The sequence below is a fragment of the Myotis myotis genome, unplaced genomic scaffold (assembly GCF_014108235.1).
Source record: "Myotis myotis isolate mMyoMyo1 unplaced genomic scaffold, mMyoMyo1.p scaffold_m19_p_6, whole genome shotgun sequence".
NCBI lineage: Eukaryota > Metazoa > Chordata > Mammalia > Chiroptera > Vespertilionidae > Myotis > Myotis myotis.
Genome location: NW_023416368.1, coordinates 100,996,228 through 101,015,885, shown reverse-complemented (window position 1 = coordinate 101,015,885; position 19,658 = coordinate 100,996,228). Strand labels below are relative to the sequence as shown.

Below are 19,658 nucleotides of genomic sequence, written 5' to 3'. Positions count from 1 at the left end.
CTGATTCCTCTGGCCCAGGCGTCAGGCCTGGGCAGGGGACCCCCAGACCCCTCCGATTGCTGGCTCTGCCCCTTGCCCAGGCCTGACGCCTCTGCCAGAGGTGTCAGGCTTGGACAGGGGACCCCCATCTCCCCCCGATCACTGGCTCTGACCCCCGCCCAGGCGACTCCCAGCTCCCTGCGATCTCCTGCTCTGCCCCTGCCCAGGCCTAACGCCTCTGGCTGAGGCATCCGGCTCGGGCAGCGGGGACCTGCAGCTGCAGCGGCCTGCGATCGTGGGCTCTGCTTTAGGCCCAGGCAAGGGACCCCTAACTCCCGGGACTGCCAGCTTCGACCGTGCCCAGCTCCCATTGCTGGCTCCACCCCTACTTCCTGCTATCACTGGCCAGGGCGGCAAAGGCGCCTGATTCTCCGATCATGGCTGGGGGCAGGGCAAAGGCGGCCCCAGGGCCGCCTTTGCCCTGCCCCCCACCTCTTAGCTCCCCCCTGGGTTTCCGATCACTGTCAGTGGCAGGGGGTTTCTTCCTGCTTTCCCTTTCGCCTCCCTGCATTGTGCCTACATATGCAAATTAGCCTCCATCTTTGTTGGCAGTTAACTGCCATCTTAGTTGGCAGTTAATTTGCATATAGCTCTGATTAGCCAATGAAAAGGGTAGCGCCGTACGCCAATTACCATTTTTCTCTTTTATTAGTGTAGATTTGGGGGAGAAAAGTGTAGAGGGTGAAAAAGAGAAAGTCCTATTTTTCTAATGTCTGCAGTTGACCACTTAATTCAAATAATTTTGTTATTAATATATATATAACAAAATATTTACAACTATATATCTCCCGAGTGTATAGCTTTGACCATGTACCTTGAGTATTTGTTGTATCAATACAACCATTAATTTTCTAAAATGCTCCCTTATCCATGGGGGATACGTCCAAAGACCCCAAGTGGAGGCCTGAGACCATGGCGAGTCCCAGACCTCCTATCTAGTAAGTTTTCACCTGTATATACACAGCTAGGATGAAGTGTAATTGATAAATTAGGCACAGTAATAATGAAATAAGGCAATGCTAAAAATAGGCGGGCTTCTACAGGTGGAGATGGGGGGGAAGCGATGGTCACATCCCACACGAGATGGCATGAGACTCTCGAGATTTCATCACTGTCCTCAGAAGGTCATCCGATTTAAAATGTATAAATTGCCTATTTTTGGAATTTTCCATTTAATGAATTAGGACATGGAGTAGTTGAAACCACGGAACTACGGTGCTCTCGTTCTGACTTTGGAGTTCTTCTTTGTCATTCAGGAGAACACGTCCAGTTTCTGAGAGTTTTCTCCTTCCCACTGACCCTTTCATTCTGCACATCCAGCTTTAATGCATCACGGTCCAGGAGAGTGGCTGTCAATTCCACTCCTCAGAAGTCACTGAGCTCGTGTTGTGTGTGTGACTATCAACAGTATTTGAGAAATTTGGATGGATATTTGACAGGAATTTGTATTTTTAAATTATGAGATAAAAAGTATACATATGCCGAGTAGGTCCATTTCATTTTTATATTAATCAATTCTAATGTTCCCTCACTTCCCCCCTTTCTTTTACATTGCATGGATTGCCATTTTGTCCATTTCTCCTTGTATTTTTAACAGCTTTGGCTTTTATATGTCAATGATGTTTTCCAGTTTATTAGAAGCACTTATGACAATTACACTTTCCTCTGTGGACTTTAAATCTAATCAATGTGGAGACCAGCGGGGGGTGACCAATGGACCCTGAGCAACAGATGAATGGATTACTCTGACACAACGTTTGCTGTGAAAGAGAGGACCAGGCAGCCCAGATTGCCTGCCTTGCTAGGCTTTTATTACAGTTTGAGATAAAGTTTATTTTTTAGATACAATCAATAGGGTAAGTAATCTTGGGAGGACACGTGTGTTCACACTATCCTCTAGGTAAGGGCATTCAGAGATTAAGTGAAAGGATTCCAGTAAACATCCAGGGGTCTGCACGTGCACAGACTTGTTTGGAAAAGTCAAGGAATAATTAGGGATGCTGCCTTTGACACTCCCCTAAGTCTCCCCTAAGTCAGAATTCCGATAAACAGGGCAGACAGCCTTCCTCCCTTTCCTCGCAATGTCCTCCTCACAACTTTCCAACCAAGTCTCAGGCTTCCCCACAGAGGCCCTTTACATGATGTTTTCACCTTAAATTCCATTTTGTCTGATGTTATTATCTCTATTCAAATTTTGTCCCTTTTGTGTGAAATGTGTTCTTGCAAGCAGCGTATTCTTCAGATCTTTCAGAAACTCCTCGGCATTCTGGCCCAACAGGCAGCCTTCTCTGTCTCCTGGTGCTAGAATGACATCTGTCTCATTTCTCTGTTTCTTCAATCGATGCTTGAAACCTTAACATCCATATTTGTTTTCACTTTGTAAATTTTCACTTTGATAATTTTAAGCTATAATGTCTTAGTGTTATTTTTTCTCATTCCATTCTAATTATTACTGTCTCATTTCCGGGTGCTTATTATAACGAGGCATACCTTTCAGTTCTCCAACTGGGGAAACACTGGGTACTTTAAGCATTAAAACACCAGCGTGCTCCATGCAGGCCACAGTGCAGCTCAATCACGCCTGCATCGGGAAAACCCTAGCGAGTGTCTTATAAACAATGGAGCCATCAGCGATAGAGCCACATGATTGAGTTTAATGTGAAACATAAAATGAAGCAGAAGTCAAAGTTAAACATGTAATTTTAGGATATGAGCTTGTGCTGTGGAATCGGGCTGCAACACAGGGTGAGAGGAGGAGGTAGGGGAGAGGAATCCATTTGGAATCACATTCAGTAAAAAGGCCTATTTCTCATGCTTCCCAGTCAGGCAGTGTGTGGTAGACACTGTACTTTGTATTAGACTTTGCACTAACAAAGACATGGAAACATAAGTTATTTATAGTGGAGATGGACTAAACTTTTATTTCTTTGGATGGGAATGGGATAATTCCTTTTAAAAAATGCCCTGGAGTTTGTGTGAACAATAGGAGGAGCTGGTGCAAACAATAGGAGGAGCTGCTGTGAGCAATAGGAGTTGGTGTGAACAGCAGGGGGAATTGGGGAGAATGATAGGAGTTTGTGTAAATGATAGGAGTTGGTGTGAACATAGGAGTTGTGAATAATAGCAGGAGTTGGTGTGAACAAGAGGAGGAGTTGGTATGAACAGTAGGAGTTGGTTGGTGAACAATAGGAGGAACTGGTGTGAACAAGAGGAGGAATTGGTGAGAATAGGAATTGTTGTGAACATAGGAATTGTGAATAATAGGAGTTGGTGTGAACAATAGGGGGAGTTGGTATGAACAATAGGAGTTGGTGTGAACAAGAGGAGGAGTTGGTGAGAACAATAGGAGTTGGTGTGAATGATAGAAGTTGGTGGGAACATAGGAATTGTGACTAATAGAAGGAGTTGGTGTGAACATTAGGAGTTGGTGTGAATAACAGGCAGAAGGATTTCTGGTAAATACAATATAGGAAAAAGGCACATTTAGCCTAATAAGTAGGGGGACTAGTTGGTTAAATAAATGAATGTTGAATAGGAAAGTGTTTCCTTTACAGCGTTGGAAGCAAAGTGGTGGAAACACTGTCAGCCAGAGCACCGAGGAGACATGTGTGGGAAACAAAACCTCAGGGTACATCTGTCAAGACAACAGGCCCCCACTGGCCTAATGTCTGTGATGTCACCTTAATGTCAGTAATGGACAAGGATGAGCAGGGGAGGGAGGGAAAGATGACAGAAAACACATGGTCCATCTGTGTTCTGTGTGTAGCTCTGTGGGGATTCTCTATTAGAACGACACAATCACAGAATCTGGTCTGTGACAGGCAAGAAAAATGATCTACAGCCCTGACATTTTCCAGGCTGCCTGTGGGGCGCACGGTCTAGTCAAGCATTGAAATGCTTTGTCTCTCCCACTTATGAAACAGCAGGAACGCTGGCAAGTTCCTCCTTTACTTGGAACCAACATGCGCCCACAGCTAAAACCCCACCCAGGGATCATTTTTAAATCCTTTTGATTTACAGGGAATTTTCCTCTCCAAAAACAGCATCTGCTTACTGCAGACTCTGTTCTCAAGTGAGGACACAAAACATACGCCAAGAGAGGTCTGATGGTTCCCCTGGCACTTTTAAATTTTTTTGCTCACTTGTTGACTGTTTCACCCCAGAGCCTAGAGCGGTAGGGAGCTCGCTAGATACTTCTGATGAATGAATCAGTACAACCTACAATCTAAACCACATGTTCAAGAAAGAAAAACCAGAAACCAAGAAATGAGACTCTAAAACAATGCACATGATCAACTCGATGTTTCTCTGTCTACTAACTCTCAACACGTCATCCTTAAACAAAAATGCTGTTAAAACAGGATTACAATAATTACAGAAAGTACATCATAGTTAATAAGACATGCACCAAATGCCTGTGGTTAGTTGAACATCCTCTTATCATTTCAATTTTTATCTTTTACACATTTTATTCTTTAAATTTACACTTGAAAGACAGAAGTTTCTGGGAATACATTATTTTTTTCTTTAGTAAGGGCAGCGTGGAGGTTAATGAAAAGCTTACTTACCTATCACTTTATTCTTCTTTCCATTTTTTATAGGCGTACAAAGCAAACTTCGAATGCCCTGCTGGCTTACGTTCCCCATGTTTTCATTCTAAACAAAACAACAGCAAAAAATTACAAAAAGAGTGATTTTCCCATTAGATGCTGTTATGTAAACTATATTGGGCATCTGAACCCACTAACATAGTCATCTTTTATTAGCTGGAGTGATAAGAGTGCAGAAAATATACGAAGTACAATGGCATTCACATGAATGCAATAGAAAGCAATTAGTTTTTATTATTAAAAATACAAATAACCTAGCCCTGGTTGGTTTGGCTCAGTGGTTAGAGTGTCAGCCCACGACCAAAGGGTCACAGGTTTGATTCCTATTCAAGGGCATGTGTCTCGGTTGCAGGCTCAATAGGGGTGCATGCGGAAGGCAACCAATTGATGTGTCTCTCTCACACCGATGTTTCTCTCTCTCCCTCTTCCCCACCCCTCTCCCTTCCTCTCTCTCTAAAAACATCAATCAGGCGAGTATATATCCTAGATTTCTTTTTTTCCCACTTTAAACGTTCCCAGCAGCTTACAGTACTAGCATGCACTGTACCTGGAGGAGGTGTCTCTGGTCGCCTAACAAGAGGAGCAGAATCCAGAAGAGTCAACCATCCCCCCCGACACCACGTGTTACACACTGGCCCTCTGTGGACGCATGACCACTGTGTCCACTGCCCATACTGCTGACTTCTAAGAGGCCTCCTAGATATGAAACAACAACAGCAAGGCAGCTGCCTCCACATGCAATGCTTCTCTGAAGTAAAAGGAGAGAAAATACCAGGATTCAAAGTTTCCCATGGCCGAGAAACGGGTCTTTGCCGCCTTGTTGTCAGGGAAAACAGATATTCATTCTCCATGGAGCTGCTCCCTGTGGTGGGTCACCAGGTACGTCACTTCAAGCCATGGAAAACTTACCTTTTGAGGATAAACTCAAGAACGCTAGCAAGCCTGTCTTGGGGCCATCACTGACATGAAGTGGGCAATAGAGCAATCATCTCACGTGCCAATGAATTATTTAAAAACGGGTGAAAGTACACAGGGAAGTACTCAAGCATCGCGGCCCAGCTCCCGGCAGGTGCTAAGGGCATCTGGTCAGGGAAGGCCGCCCGCACTCCGAGCCCCACACCGGCTACTCACCGCCCAGGGGAATCTGCTGTCCTTGCTGACGTCGGGGATGTTGAGCGCCTCCATGGTGCTGGCGACGTACTGAGCGTACATGTAGTTGATCTGGCTCCCATTCCGGTCCCTGTGGGAGGAAGGCAGGTGAGCGCTCTGTGGGCAGCGGAGTTAAAGAAACGACATGAGAGAGACGAACAGGTCTCCGGCCATCGGGCAAGCGCGTGTCGTACGTAGGAGAGGCGGCTTGAAATGCACTTCCCGATTGACAACTTGGGTGGTTACTAGAACTGAAATGGTTTGAAAAGACAAAGACCCACAATTTTCCAACGACCCACAGCAAGTTTTTAAACGCCCTAAGTCATCTCCTTGCCATCGCCGACGGGCCTGTTGATTTTTGTGCCGCTGAATGTAAAATCCACCGGAATTCCCTCCCAGGTCTCATTTCCATCAGACCATAGAGTGGCCAAGGACCAGCCTGTCCTATTCCTTGGTTATTTTCTCTACGTACCCGCCCCAACAGCCCCTCCCACATTTCAAATCCAGGGAGAGCCGACACGCGGAGACGAGCTTCACTCAGCAAGCTCGCGTCTCCTTTCTTTCAGATCTTTTAGGATACTTTTAAGATCATAAAAAGCATAAAAAATGTATCTTCTTCAAAAGATTCTCATTCACTTAGAACAGCAGTTCTCAACCTGTGGGTCGCGACCCCTTTGGCGGTCGAACAACCCTTTTACAGGGGTCGCCTAAGACCATCCTGCATATCAGATATTTACATTATGACTCATAACTGTAGCAACATGACAGTTATGAAGTAGCAACGAAAATAATTTTATGGTTGGGTCACAACATGAGGAACTGTATTTAAAGGGCCAGAAGGTTGAGAACCACTGACTTAGAATATTTTCCCAGTGACCATGTGCCTGGTATTACGTGTGAGTGAAGAAGAGTGAGGAGTCAGAAGCCAACCCGCTCCACACAGATAATCTGGAGGGAATCCCAGGAAAAGCTCGAGATAAGCGTGGGCTTTAGGCTCATTAAGCAAACTTTAAAACTGCGGATCCAACACGGACAGCAAGAGCCTCAGGGAAGGAAGACAGGCTTTGGGGAAGATAAGAAACATCGAAGTCACTGTGAGAAAGAGGGGCTGGAGAGGAAGTGATAATGATGCTATTAATGGCTTTATTATCCTCACCATCATCCTGTTCACAGCGGGAGCCGGAGGAAACCCAAAATAGTTAGTCACTTGCGGGGGAGGGTAAAATCCGACTTAGAGACGCTGACAGGGAGAAGTAGCCACACGTCCATGACTTTTCAGAAACCCCGTTCTTTTAATTCCCTGAAGCTTTCCAGTTCCTAATGGGCACTTTAGGGAAAAGTGGTGTTGGGGTTACTGAGTTATCATTTCCTCTCTCACTCGGGGAGGAATGCGGAGGGAGCTTCCTTCCCACACTCTGTAGGCGCAGCCTGAGTGCCCGGGGCGGGGAGGCCTGGTCAGTGTCCCGCGGAGCCTGCCCAGGCGGGTCATCGGCTGTCACGCCGCTGTGGTCGGCGTGCAGCTGCACACGCTGCCGGGCAGCGCCCAGTCTCCGGACCCCCCCTTGCACCTGCACCCCTGGCCCCAGAAGGAAGGCTCGGGCTCAGCCACCTGGGGCTGGATGCCATGTAAGTTCAAGTCCATAGGACAAGAGAGAAAACGTGAGGGCTTCTAGAAACCTCCGCGAAGAGGCAGCTGCTGCATTTCTCTGCCCATCCTGCCTGGTCCCCCACAGCCCTCTGACCCCAGGAAAGGATGCAGGAGCGGCCTCCCTGACCCCAAAGGGGAGGGCCACACCTGATGGCGCAGGAGAACCGGGTGCCTGGGTCCCCAGGCCTGTGAGCACCTGAGCCGCCACCTCCAGCTCTTCCAGGAGCAGCAGCACTGCGCTCGCTGAGCGCCTTTCAATGGGGTTTTTATGATGCACGATCCAGCCTGACCCTAAGGAATGCAGCTGGCAATAGTATCACCCTGTGCAGAGGAGAGGGCGGGGTGTATTGAGAGGGCGGGGTGTGTGAAGAGGGCGGGGCGTTGGGAGGAGAGGGCGGGGCGTTGGGAGGAGAGGGCGGGGCGTTGGGAGGAGAGGGCGGGGCCTGTGGAAGAGGAGAGGGCGGGGGCGTGGGTAGGACAGGGCGGGGCCTGTGGAGGAGGAGAGGGCGGGGCATTGGGAGGAGAGGGCGGGGCCTGTGGAAGAGGAGAGGGCGGGGGCGTGGGTAGGACAGGGCGGGGCCAGTGGAGAGGGCGGGGCCTTTGGAGGAGGAGAGGGCGGGGCCTGTGGAGGAGGAGAGGGCGGGGCGTGCGGAGGAAAGGGCTGGTGCACCTAAGAGGAGCTGGTCAGGGAGGAGGCGGTGCTGGAGGGACCCTGAAAGTCTGGTAAGATTCAGGAAGTAAGGATGTGAAGAAAGACAGGGTGGGGGGGGGGGCGCAGGAAGGGAATAAAAACAGCATAAAACACGACAGTGTTGAAACTGAGTCTGCGCGTCTGGAAGCCATTGCATCACCAGGCATCAGGCGTGAGGCGGTGGCTTCGGGCCCACGACATTGGCCAAGATCAGCTAAGACCACAGCAGGTAGCATGGAAGGTGCCATGCGAGGAATAGGGCCTCAGGCTTAAATCACAGGGATCTCCCGGTGGCCTTGCAACGCGCCTCCGGCTCCAGCTGCGGGGAGCGGCTCTAAGCCACGGCCACGGCTGCACGGAGGCCACGCCGGCCAGCGCTGCGAGGGACGGTGCCGCCACAGCTGGGACTCTCCCGACAGGAGGGCTCCCCGCAGCCCTGCCCGACGCCTCCACAGACCCTCCCCGCCCTCTCTCCCTCCTGAATGTCTTGCATATTTAGTCCAGTCTCAGCACCCGCTTCTCCGAGGCCCTGGCTCACTCAGACGTCCGAGGCTCTTCGCAAAGCGGGTATCAGTGGGCATATGGGAGGACATCTCGGGAAGACGTGGGGGGGGGGGGGGGAAGGGGGGGAGACACACTGAGAAATGTCTGTGCTTTAGAGCTAATTGGAAGCTGCAGGCGGTGTAAGCCAAAGACAGAAAGACACAGCCGAGAGACAGAAATAGCAGCGAATGCGGAGAACTTACTATGTCCCGGAATTATCTCGCTCAGCGCGAGCTCCAGCCCTGCTCCTGTACAAGTGTGCCCATTTCACAGATGGAGACACTGAGCCCTCCAGAGGTACAATCATTTACACAAAGCCCTGGCGCCGGTAAAGTGGTGGAACTTAAATGCAACTAGTCTGATTTCAGAGTCTGCACTCTCCTCCTCCGCCTCCAGTTTTTTCAACGTGGTAAAATCCTTTTCACTACATTTTTAAGTTGTAGGTGTTACTGTATTTAACTAAAATTATGTTTCTAATATAATTATCATCAATAAGTATTAATTAGTACCGTATATATATTCCAAGAAAGTGAGTTTAGAGGATTAACCCTATGTATGTGTTGTTTTATGATAAAAACGTGGATTTATAAATTAACAGGGAATGAATATGGAATAATAGCGCTATTTCCTAAAATTAAATGCTAACGTAAACGGTGCACCGTCACACTCCCTTTCCCTTCTAATTGGTGGCGCTTCGGTTTGAATGAACTGAAACCCCCCCATCTGGAAATGCGCTTCCCTCCCCGAGTCCTTGGGCCCACCTCCCAGCGCAGCCCTCACTTCCTCCCACGGTGATCCGACGCTAATGATTCTGCATCCTGTGCACCCTGAGTGTTTCACACTTAACGTTTCACAGCTGTCTTTAACACATCATTTTATTTATGAAAAATAAGCGGGCTGGCTGGAAAGATACCAAATGAGCCAGGCTTTTAAGCGGACACATACTGCCTACACATACTGCTCACCTCTCCCTCCACGGTCACTGCATGGAAGAGGGTCTGGACTGCAAAGTGTGGGCCAGTGAGGGCGAGAGGGCCCGAGTTCTAGCAATAAGCAATTTTAGAAAGAGAACGAAGACTCTGATGGTGACAATGAGTACCAGGTTAGTCCTATTTCAAAATGCAGGAGCTATTAAACATCATGCTAATCTGCGTTTTTGCAAAACTCAAGTCTCATATCTAATTTTTATTTTTTTAAAAATCACTAAGATGTCTTTAAATGCATCATTAGAATAGTAGTTAAGTTTAAAATGTTTAGCGGAAATAAGGTATTCGTATTAAATAATTTTCATTACTGTAAAATCAGTTAAAATGATCCATGCAAATTAGTCTCCTTTAAGGTAATCATACCCAACTAGCTATCTTTATAAGGAAATATATTTATACTAAGACTGTTTTGAAACGATTAAAAACATAAATGAAAAGATACCTCTATTTTGCTTACAGAAAGGGAATATGGTATTCACCAGGAACTAATCAAATATATAGTAAGAAAGTAAATATACTATATAGCAGTGGTTCTCAACCTTCCTAATGCCGCGACCCTTTAATATAGTTCCTCATGTTGTGGTGACCCCCAACCATAAAATTATTTTCATTGCTACTTCATAACTGTAATTTGCTACTGTTATGAATCGTAATGTAAATATTTGATATGCAGGATGTATTTTCATTGTTAGAAATTGAACATAATTAAAGCATAGTGATTAATCACAAAAACAATATGTAATTATATATGTGTTTTCCGATGGTCTTAGGGGACCCCTGTGAAAGGGTCATTCGACCCCCAAAGCGGGTGCGACCCACAGGTTAAAAACTGCTGCTATATAGTAAGACTTCGCTTTAAAAAAAAAAGCATATTCACCAGTAGGGGTCACTATTACACCAAGTCACTGGGCTAGGAATTCAGCTCTCACTGCCAGGAATTAGAGGACCTAATTAATAATAACAGTCAAAATGCGAATGAAAATAATTACACATACATGCTGCTGCAGATATTCAAAGGTAAATGTAGGTACTTTATAATTTTACACATTTAATATTCCCTATCACACCAATTTCCTAATCCCATAACATATGTAAAGTCTTCAATATACATGTTTATATTTGTACCTATATAAATTCATTATTTATGCAAGTCAAAAAGCAAACTAGTCCAATAATTATGTGTCTTATCTGGAAGCTTTCTAAAATGTTCTTTATAAAAAAGCAACAAAAATGTCACAGCATCCTAAAATCAAAGTGATCTAGATTAGTGCTCGTCCTAAGAATAAGGAACTCTGCCGCTGAACGAGGCAGTCCGGCCTGAAGCCCACATGTGGGAGGCAGAGATGTTGTTAAGATAATGTCCTATTTCCACGATCAAACGATATAATATCAATAATTTCTGGGAAAATGATTGGAAGGAATGAAAAACAGGTCCCGTGATAAGCAGCATTTGCCAGGCCTTCCGGTCGCTGGAGGCTGGCGGACCACACTCCGCAGGAAGGCTCGCGCAAGCCAGCGCCAGCAGCTCGCACGGGGTGCACGGGGTGCACGGGGCGGTGGGAGCACACAGACAAAACAGGGCCAGGAGCACCACACCCTCCAGACATCAACACTTTGCTGTTTCCGAGCAACAATTGAAAGGCGAATAAGAATTTAAACATAAAAAAAAACATGAAAAACCAGTGAGCTCCAATGGACACCTGCCCTGTCTCCAGCCCCAGGGTCGGCCCACGACTGTGACTCGGCCGCAGGCTCCCTTCTGCATTAAATCCCCTGCTGACTCCAAATCAGAACAGATTCGCGGAAAACTTTGTCTAGAAACTGTCAAATGTCCAGGGGTCTCCGATAGGCAGTGAAAACTCTAATTGAAATAGAGCCCTGGGGGGCTCCAGAGCCAGCTCACAGGACTCACGGTGCCCAGGCCTGTGCTCACCGGGACCGTTCACTCTGTGAGAGAATTCTTAGCTGGAGTAAACACATCACAACACAAACCCCGGGACTTTATAACATCCAACAGCGAAGTATTTTCACAAACCAAATTATGTGCGGGGAACATAAAAGTCAACAGCATCTGTGTCTGAAATTAACTGGGTCACGGAACGACGCTGTAGCCTGTTTCGCAGGCTGGTGAATGAATGCAGGCGGAGTTCTTTTACCTTGTCACAGTGTCGGATGATCGCTCCAGCTCCTCACACTCCATGTGGAACACGCTGGAAAAGGAATCCTGGAAACACAGCGACAAGGCTGGAGTAAGTGTGACGCGGCTGTACCAGGCGTCCGCGCAGACACGGGCTGGTGTTACGTTTGTCTACTTACTCTCCGAGGGAGCCGGACCGAGCGCTCACTTCACCACATCATGCTATTAAAGCCATGTTCCTATAGCTTCTGATCGCTACTGCCTAGAATGCTTCTTTGATCACTCTTTTTTTTTTTTCTACCAGGTCTTAATAAATGTTAGCTTCAACATTTCTCTATATTTCTTCAAAACCCTCCAGTCCTGCTTTCATGCAGACATCGATTGCTGCTGCTAGATCCCAGGAGAGGAATGGCTTTTTAGAAAGACATCCCATGCAGTCATATTCTGCGAGAGCCAAACAATTGGGAAGGTTTGAGCAACAGAGAGAAACCCTTTTGAAGTTACACTGAAAAGCAGGTACATACTTGCAGCCGAGCTATACTTTCGCCTGAAGAATCGGAAGGAAGCAGGACTAAAACACTGATGTTAGTGTGACGTGGGGACAGGAGAGAGGAGCACGTGTTTTTTTTTTCTGGCTCACATTTTGATTTTGGCTCACGCTGTTGAAATACTTTTAATCGGTAACTAACTGCAACGTAAATCAAGTCACTTAATTCCCTACCTAAACCCAACAACCGAAGCTGTTAAAAGTGAGCAAAGTGCATCAGTGGGCCTGTGGCTGGGCTTTGTTCAAAGCACCAGTGAGTGGAGGCAGACACTGCCATGACAGGGTTAACGGGGAAGCTTGAGCTGGATGCTAATGACATTTCCGGTGTCTGAAAAAGGGGGGGCCTCGTATATAACTTTCCAACAGTAAATCGCAGGGGAAACGTGCTAAGTTGACAGACTGCATTAGTGAGTGCTGACCTGAACTTGAAAAGGGTGGCTACTCTCTTATAATCATCTCTATGTTACAGGTTTCATAACTGATTAAGCATATGAAGTAGTATCTACGAGAATACCGGTTACCTTACAGCATAGAGAGTTCCTAATTGATATCCTATTAATGAGAATCACACACACACACACACACACACACACACACACACACTGATTCAGATAATGTTGGGTCCTACAGTGCAATCTTACTACCTAAAACAATGTAAAGACTTTAAATATAAGTATTAAATATATTTTATTCTGCCTCCTCCCAAAAACATCAACTCAGATATCACACATGGTGGAAGCTGACTGATACAAGTGGTGACCCCACTCTCTTTCCCACTAACCCCCCAATAAGGAGCCTATCGCCAGGGTCTAAAGGGAAAAGAAGAGGAACAAGGACATCCAATAGAAGTCCCCTGGCAGCAGTGGTTCACAGGCTGAGAAGGGAAAGAAACTGCAGAAAGGAAAACTGCCTTCGGCCAGGGGCCCCGATTCTAACAGCAAGCGCGGCTGGCCCATCGAGCGGCAACCAGCCCCCTACGAGAACCACCTCTCACACACATCTCTTTCTTGCTTTTTTTTTTTTTAATCCTCACCCGAGGATATTTTCCCATTGATTTTTTAGGCACAGTGGAAGAGAGAGGAAAAGACAGAGAGAAACATCGATGTGAGAGAAACATCAATGGGTTGCCTCCTGCATGAGCCCTGACCAGGGCCCGGGCCAGGGAGAAGCCTGCAACCAAGGTGCATGCCCTTGACCAGAATCAAACCCAGGACCCTTCAGTCCACAGGCTGAAGCTCTATCTGCTGAGCCAAACAAATCGGTGGATTGAAATTTACACTCAGAACTGTTTGGTGGCTTCCCATTGCTGGTAAAGGATTGGGGACCCACAGGCAGCTTTAATAATGGAGGCTCTATTGGGCCATCCCTTTGTTTTTTAAAGTATTTCTGGCAAAAGATAACATGGCCCTAGCCGGTTTGGCTCAGTAGATAGAGCGTCGGCCTGTGGGCTGAAGGGTCCCGGGTTCGATTTCTGTCAAGGGCACATGCCCTGATTGCGGGCTCAATCCCCAGTAGCGGGTGTGCAAGAGGGAGCCGATCCATGATTCTCTCTCATCATTGATGTTTCTCTCTCTCTCTCCCTCTCCCTTCCTCTCTGAAATCAATAAAAATATATTTTAAAAAATAAGTAAGATGAGAAACCTATTTTACAAAGAAAAGAAAATGTGCTGCCCAGCCCGTTCAGAACGGGGGTCTCCCTGCCCCGAGCGGCCGTGGCACCGCTCTTCCAGCCATGGGAGGCCAGCACTAACGAATGCATTTCCCCATCGCGGCCACGGACCCGCTGACCACAGCTGCACAGGACACGCCCATGGCGATCGCTTTGAGGAGGGAACTGAGGCACCCTCCCCCCACCCCGACCTGTCTTCAACCAGGACAGGTCTACTGTCCTCAGCTTTGCATGACCAACCACACAGGATTTAGGAGAGGGTTCGAGGCTAACATGGGGTTTACAAGCAGTGGCCCAAGGAATCTCCATTTCTGTCTTTCTAACAAGAAAAAAGCCATACTCTGTACTCACGGAGCAGTCTCCATCCACGATGAAGATGGTGCACTTCTGCACCTGCATGAAGGAGATAATCGTGGCAGCGATCTTCTTCAGAATGACCTCCAAGGATTGCTGCTCTTCAAAAATCAGGCTGGCCAGGTCAAGCAGCACCTGACAAAAAGACACCACAAGCTTCAAATTTAGTAACTAGAGGCCCGGTGCACGAATCCGTGCACCATGGGGTCCCTCGGCCTGGCTTGCAGGATTGGGCTGAAACTGGCTCTCTGACATCCCCTAAGGGGTCCTGGAGTGCAAGAGGGTGCAGGCCAAGCCAACAGACCCCACTGGTGCATGATTGGGGCCAGGTAGGGATACGGGAGGTTGGACAGCTAGGGAGGGTCTCTGGGAGGGCTCCAGGGCATATCTGACCCCTCTCGCTCAGTCCCAATCGGCCAGACCCCAGCAGCAAGCTAACCTACAGGTCGGAGTGTCTGTCCCCCAGTGGCCAGTGCACGTCATAGCGAGCACTTGAGCAACCTTAGCATATCATTAGCATATTATGCTTTGATTGGTTGAATGGACGACTGGACGACGAGACACTTAGAATATTAGGCTTTTATTATATAGGACTGCTTGTGACCACTAAAGCAATATAATGATATATATGAGCTATACGTTGTTTATATATATTTAATCTAACATGTTACAAGCAAGTTTGCATTCTGCTTACTAACAATTGTTATTACAGTTAGTACAGTGGTCCTATCATAGACTCTGAATCCAGCCAGAGTCATTAGATTTTAATTCCGACTTCCCTTCCTGCCAGCTTTGTGATTTAGGGAAAATTTCTTGAAAATGGGGATAACAGTAGTACCAAAATCATAGGAATGCCGTAAGAACAAAATAAGTTAACATTTATAAGGCATTTTGAACAGCATATGACACTTAAAACACGTTGTTCATAAATAATAAATGTGTATTAATGTTTATCGACATTTTCACAGGACATATTAAATACTGTCCAAAGTAAACAAAGTATTAGTTCTTTTTGTGATTTTCCTGGTAAGTTCTCTTTCCTTTGAATTCCACAGAATTTCTTCCAATGTCACAAAGAATGAGTGTGATGACGGGGTAGAAAGGGTACATATTACAGAAAATTTATTGGAGGTGATACTGTCCTAGCCCAGGCCTGAAAGATGAGTAGAAATCATTGAGGTGAAGTGGGGGAGGGAGACTATTTCAGTCAAAAAGAACTGAATTGAGAAAAAGCAGCACACTACACTACTAGCTTCGATCAAGTTTCATGTGCTTATGGAGTGTAAAGAGGAGAGCTGGGCAGATGAGGCTGGAGAGTGAAGCAGAGAAACAACCCCAAACCCTGTATATCTCTTGAAGCAGTTGGATGGTGACAGTTTGCAGGAAGGAAGTGACAGGGTCACAGTTGTGTTCGTGAACACGGGGTCTGGGTGAATGGATGACAAGCACAGAGCATGGGAACAGTTAGGGAGATACCGCAGTTGAAGGCAATGGAAGGTCCAATGTCTTATTAATACAAGTTCAAAAGAGAAAAAATAGAGAGCAGGGGAGAAGAGTCATCAAATAAATCATGAAAAAGAATCACATAAAACGGAAGGGTATGAGTCTCCAGGCTGAAAGGGATGACCAGGCATCAGCATGATAAATTAAAAGGGAAAAGAAAAAGTCATCTTGTGAAATTAAGTTACCAAAGCAAAGATAAAGAAATAATCCAAAAAGCTCACATTTAAAAAAATCTACAAAGAACCAAGAATCAGAAAAACATGGATACTAGTTAGAAGACAAAGCACTACCTTTAAAATCTGAGGAACTGATTTTTTTTCATTTGAGAATTTTGCACCCAGCAAAACTTGCCAGGATGGTACAATAGACATTTTCATACATGCCAGGATTCAGAAAGCTTCCTTCACCACTCCCCTCCTCATAGAGTTACTTGAGAATGTGTGGCAATACAGCAAGGGGATGCGCTGAGAGAGGAGATGTGAGATCCATGGCTGCAGATGATCCTTAAGCTGTGAAGGGCAGTTCTATGCTGACACCTGGGCAGCAGTCATGGGGTGACACAGTTTGGCTTGAAAGAGGCAAGATGGAGAACATCTACTTGGAGATCTCCGAGAAAAAGAACTCCACAGAAAGCCTAAATAATGGAGAGTCGCAGTGTGGGAGGACCAACAGCATGAGATGACACCAAAGCAAACAGTTCAAGGGAAAAAGAATGGAATTCAGAAACATCCAGAAAAACTAACATGAACAACATTCTCACAGCCCTGGCACTTCTGAACACCTTGTTTGAAATTGCAACTTTAGAATTAACCTAGAGGTAAAAAACAAAACAAAACAACAATCAAAAACCCACACAGTTAATCATGGTTGTAGACAATATATCTGTCATCCACGTGGGTGACATAAAAGAAAAAGTCCAGATGGGAAAACAGAGGTGACAAGGAGGAGTTGGGAAGGAGAGATGAGAGATGCTGAGGTCCTGGTCTTACGAAGCATGGAATCAAGAGATGACATCTCTTGTCGATGGAGCAAGAACTGAAAGCGTTATTTAACATGACAAATGCAACCCACCCCGTAACTCAAAACAGTGACCGATGATACTGGTCCGCTAAGGGTCATGCAAGCAAAGGGTGGTGAAAGCCAAATAAGCCCTCCCCTGTTCATTAGTGAACACTGTCCAATGGTTATGAACTTGGGAAGAAGGAAGCAGAAATAACTATTAGAAGGAACTGACATACTTAGAAACTGAATCTGCTATTTGCATTTTCAGTCGTGCACAGAGATTGGCTAAAAATCACACGCATATATTAGATAAACATTTAACACATTTAAAGAGAATCTCTGAGCTCTCTCTCTCTAGGCCCCGGACTTGCCTGATTCCTCTTGTTCTCCAGCAGCGATGTCTCGTAGAGCTGTGCGTTGTGAAGAACAATCCCACAAAATGCCAAGTACGCGGCGAAGTCCTAGAAAACGGGCCAGACAACACCAAGTGAGAATTGTCTCTACAACTGTCTGGGTCTGTTGCCGGAAACACAAAGGGCATCCAGCGTTAGGTAGAGCTGAAATAAATACGGGAGAGCCCGAAGGAGAGATGTTTATTCTACATAAAATCAGGAAACGAGGCAGAGCGGGTGTGAGCGAAGTGGCACCCCCTAGTGGGTGAACAGCACCGACACAGCCTCCTATGTTGTAAGTTAGGTAGACATGAACAAGGAGAGAGAGAGTGGTATGGAGACCTGGTCTCTTTATTAGAAATGGGAACCTGCTCTTATGCAAAAACTCGTGTGGCCTCTGAATGACAGTAAGACTCGGATCCATGCCGAGGAGATGCAAATGGCTTATAACTTCTTCCCAGGGCAAATAAAGCTCTTGTGCTCGTTAGGAGAAGACGGGCAATTACACTTCCCTCTAAAGTTGCCGATATTAGTTGAATTGTGTTCCTTTTAACAGGTAACTATTGTCCTCAATATACTATACTCAGGTGGTGTGCTCACACTTACATTGCTTGTTGGTTAAAATAGATCTTTACCTGGCACGCTGGACCCACAATCGTGGATTCATTTTGCCAAGTGGTGATACGGCCTAAGGATCCCGGCCTTTCTAGAGGGGTTCACATTTCATGAGCTATAAACAGATAATAGGACAGAAAGCTGCCTAGAGCCATGCGTCCACCACACACGCTCAGGAGGCATTCACAGACGGGAGAGTGGATGCCCAGGACCCTGACTTTACAGGCACTTGCTTTGTTCTGGAGCAATTTAGACACAGAGACCGACACCAGGGCCAACACAGCCCCAGCGTGGAGACAAGTCTTGTCTCCCAAAGCGCCTAACTTTCAGGGAATGACGGACACAGCACTGGGCTTGGGTAGGAGAAATTGGGGCAGGGGGGGGAGGGGGGAGGATGGAGGGCGCCCTGGCACACGTGTAACGCCTCTTCAGGAAGAGGGATGGCAAACCCGCCAGTAGATGCAGCCGTGACCAGGTGTGCGGGCTGCGGTCCTGAGCGGAAGCAGATGGTGTGTGGCCTGTCACAGGACAATGCTGACGGCCCCCTTTCCGGAGCTGGTTCGCATGCTCAGCCTGAATGCACGCCTCGGTGCCCTGCGTCCGCGTGCCCAGCTTAGAGGACATTGTGATTGGGCTTCACAGGGGGCAGGTCCGACGCCCAGCTGACCTGTGGTGCTGGCCTTGGAGCACGGCTCCAGGGGGTTTATTCGAGGCTGAATTTCTTTTTTTTCTTTTAAATAGATTTTTATCGATTTCAGAGAGGGAGAGGGACAGATAGAACAGAGAGACAGAAACATCAATGATGAGAGAGAATCACTGATTGGCTGCCTCCTGCATGCCCCCTACTGGGGATTAAGCCCGAAACCTGAGCAAGTGCCCTTAACCACAATCAAACCTGGGACCCTTCAGTCCACAGGCCAACACTCCATCCACTGAGTCAAACCAGCCAGACAAAGGCTGAATTTCTTAGTAGCAGTGATGAAAGGTAGTGAGCAAACTGAAAGTCCATGTCACCCTCTGCATGGCCCCAATGTGTGCACACGCACACACGCACTCACACACGCACTCACACACACACGCACTCACACACACACACACACTCACACACGCACACACACGCACACTCACACACGCACGCACACACACACACTCACACACGCACTCACACACACGCACGCACACACACACTCACACGCACACACACACACACGCACACTCACACATGCACTCACACACGCACGCACACACACACACTCACACACGCACACACACACACACGCACACTCACACATGCACTCACACACGCACGCACACACGCACGCACACATACACGCCGTGGGGGAGGCGTGGCCACACAGGGCGGAGCTGACTAAGCGGATGGCACAGGTTCCCCTGCAGGTCCCTGTGTCTGCCGCAGGCGGCATCCGGACCATTTCAGATCACGTTAACCCGCAGGCTGCTTAGTGAGGGCAGCGTCAGCAGCAGCTCCTCTGCAGGTCTGTCCACCCTGAGGAGACATCACACCAGACGCGCTCTGTACCTTCTCATCTTTCTCAGTGAATGTCCCGCCGTTTCCCGACTTCTTGTTGATGGCCTGGGCGACGCCGACAACCTGGTGTAAGGAGAGAAAAGTGTCCAAAATGATTGGTATGAATGCACCGGTGTGCTCGCAGCAGAATTTAAAACAGCAAACAAAACCAGGCTGCCAACCCGAGACAAAGCCCCGGCCGCTGCGCGAGCTCTGCAGCATCTACTGCAGTCTTTCGCTCTGAC

General features: G+C 47.2%; 1 protein-coding gene across 2 annotated transcripts in view; it reads right to left on the bottom strand.

Moving 5' to 3' along the window:
* The window catches only part of PDE5A (phosphodiesterase 5A), a 104,067-nt gene that overhangs the window by 36,564 nt on the left and 47,845 nt on the right, over nucleotides 1-19,658 (bottom strand). For both annotated transcript variants that reach the window (XM_036314592.1, XM_036314593.1), the window contains 6 exons: nucleotides 19,426-19,497; nucleotides 17,250-17,339; nucleotides 14,371-14,508; nucleotides 11,823-11,890; nucleotides 5,781-5,889; nucleotides 4,608-4,695 (listed from right to left, as the gene is read on the bottom strand). In XM_036314592.1, coding sequence (XP_036170485.1) covers nucleotides 4,608-4,695; nucleotides 5,781-5,889; nucleotides 11,823-11,890; nucleotides 14,371-14,508; nucleotides 17,250-17,339; nucleotides 19,426-19,497 — 565 coding nt within the window. The remainder of the gene's footprint in view (nucleotides 1-4,607; nucleotides 4,696-5,780; nucleotides 5,890-11,822; nucleotides 11,891-14,370; nucleotides 14,509-17,249; nucleotides 17,340-19,425; nucleotides 19,498-19,658) is intronic.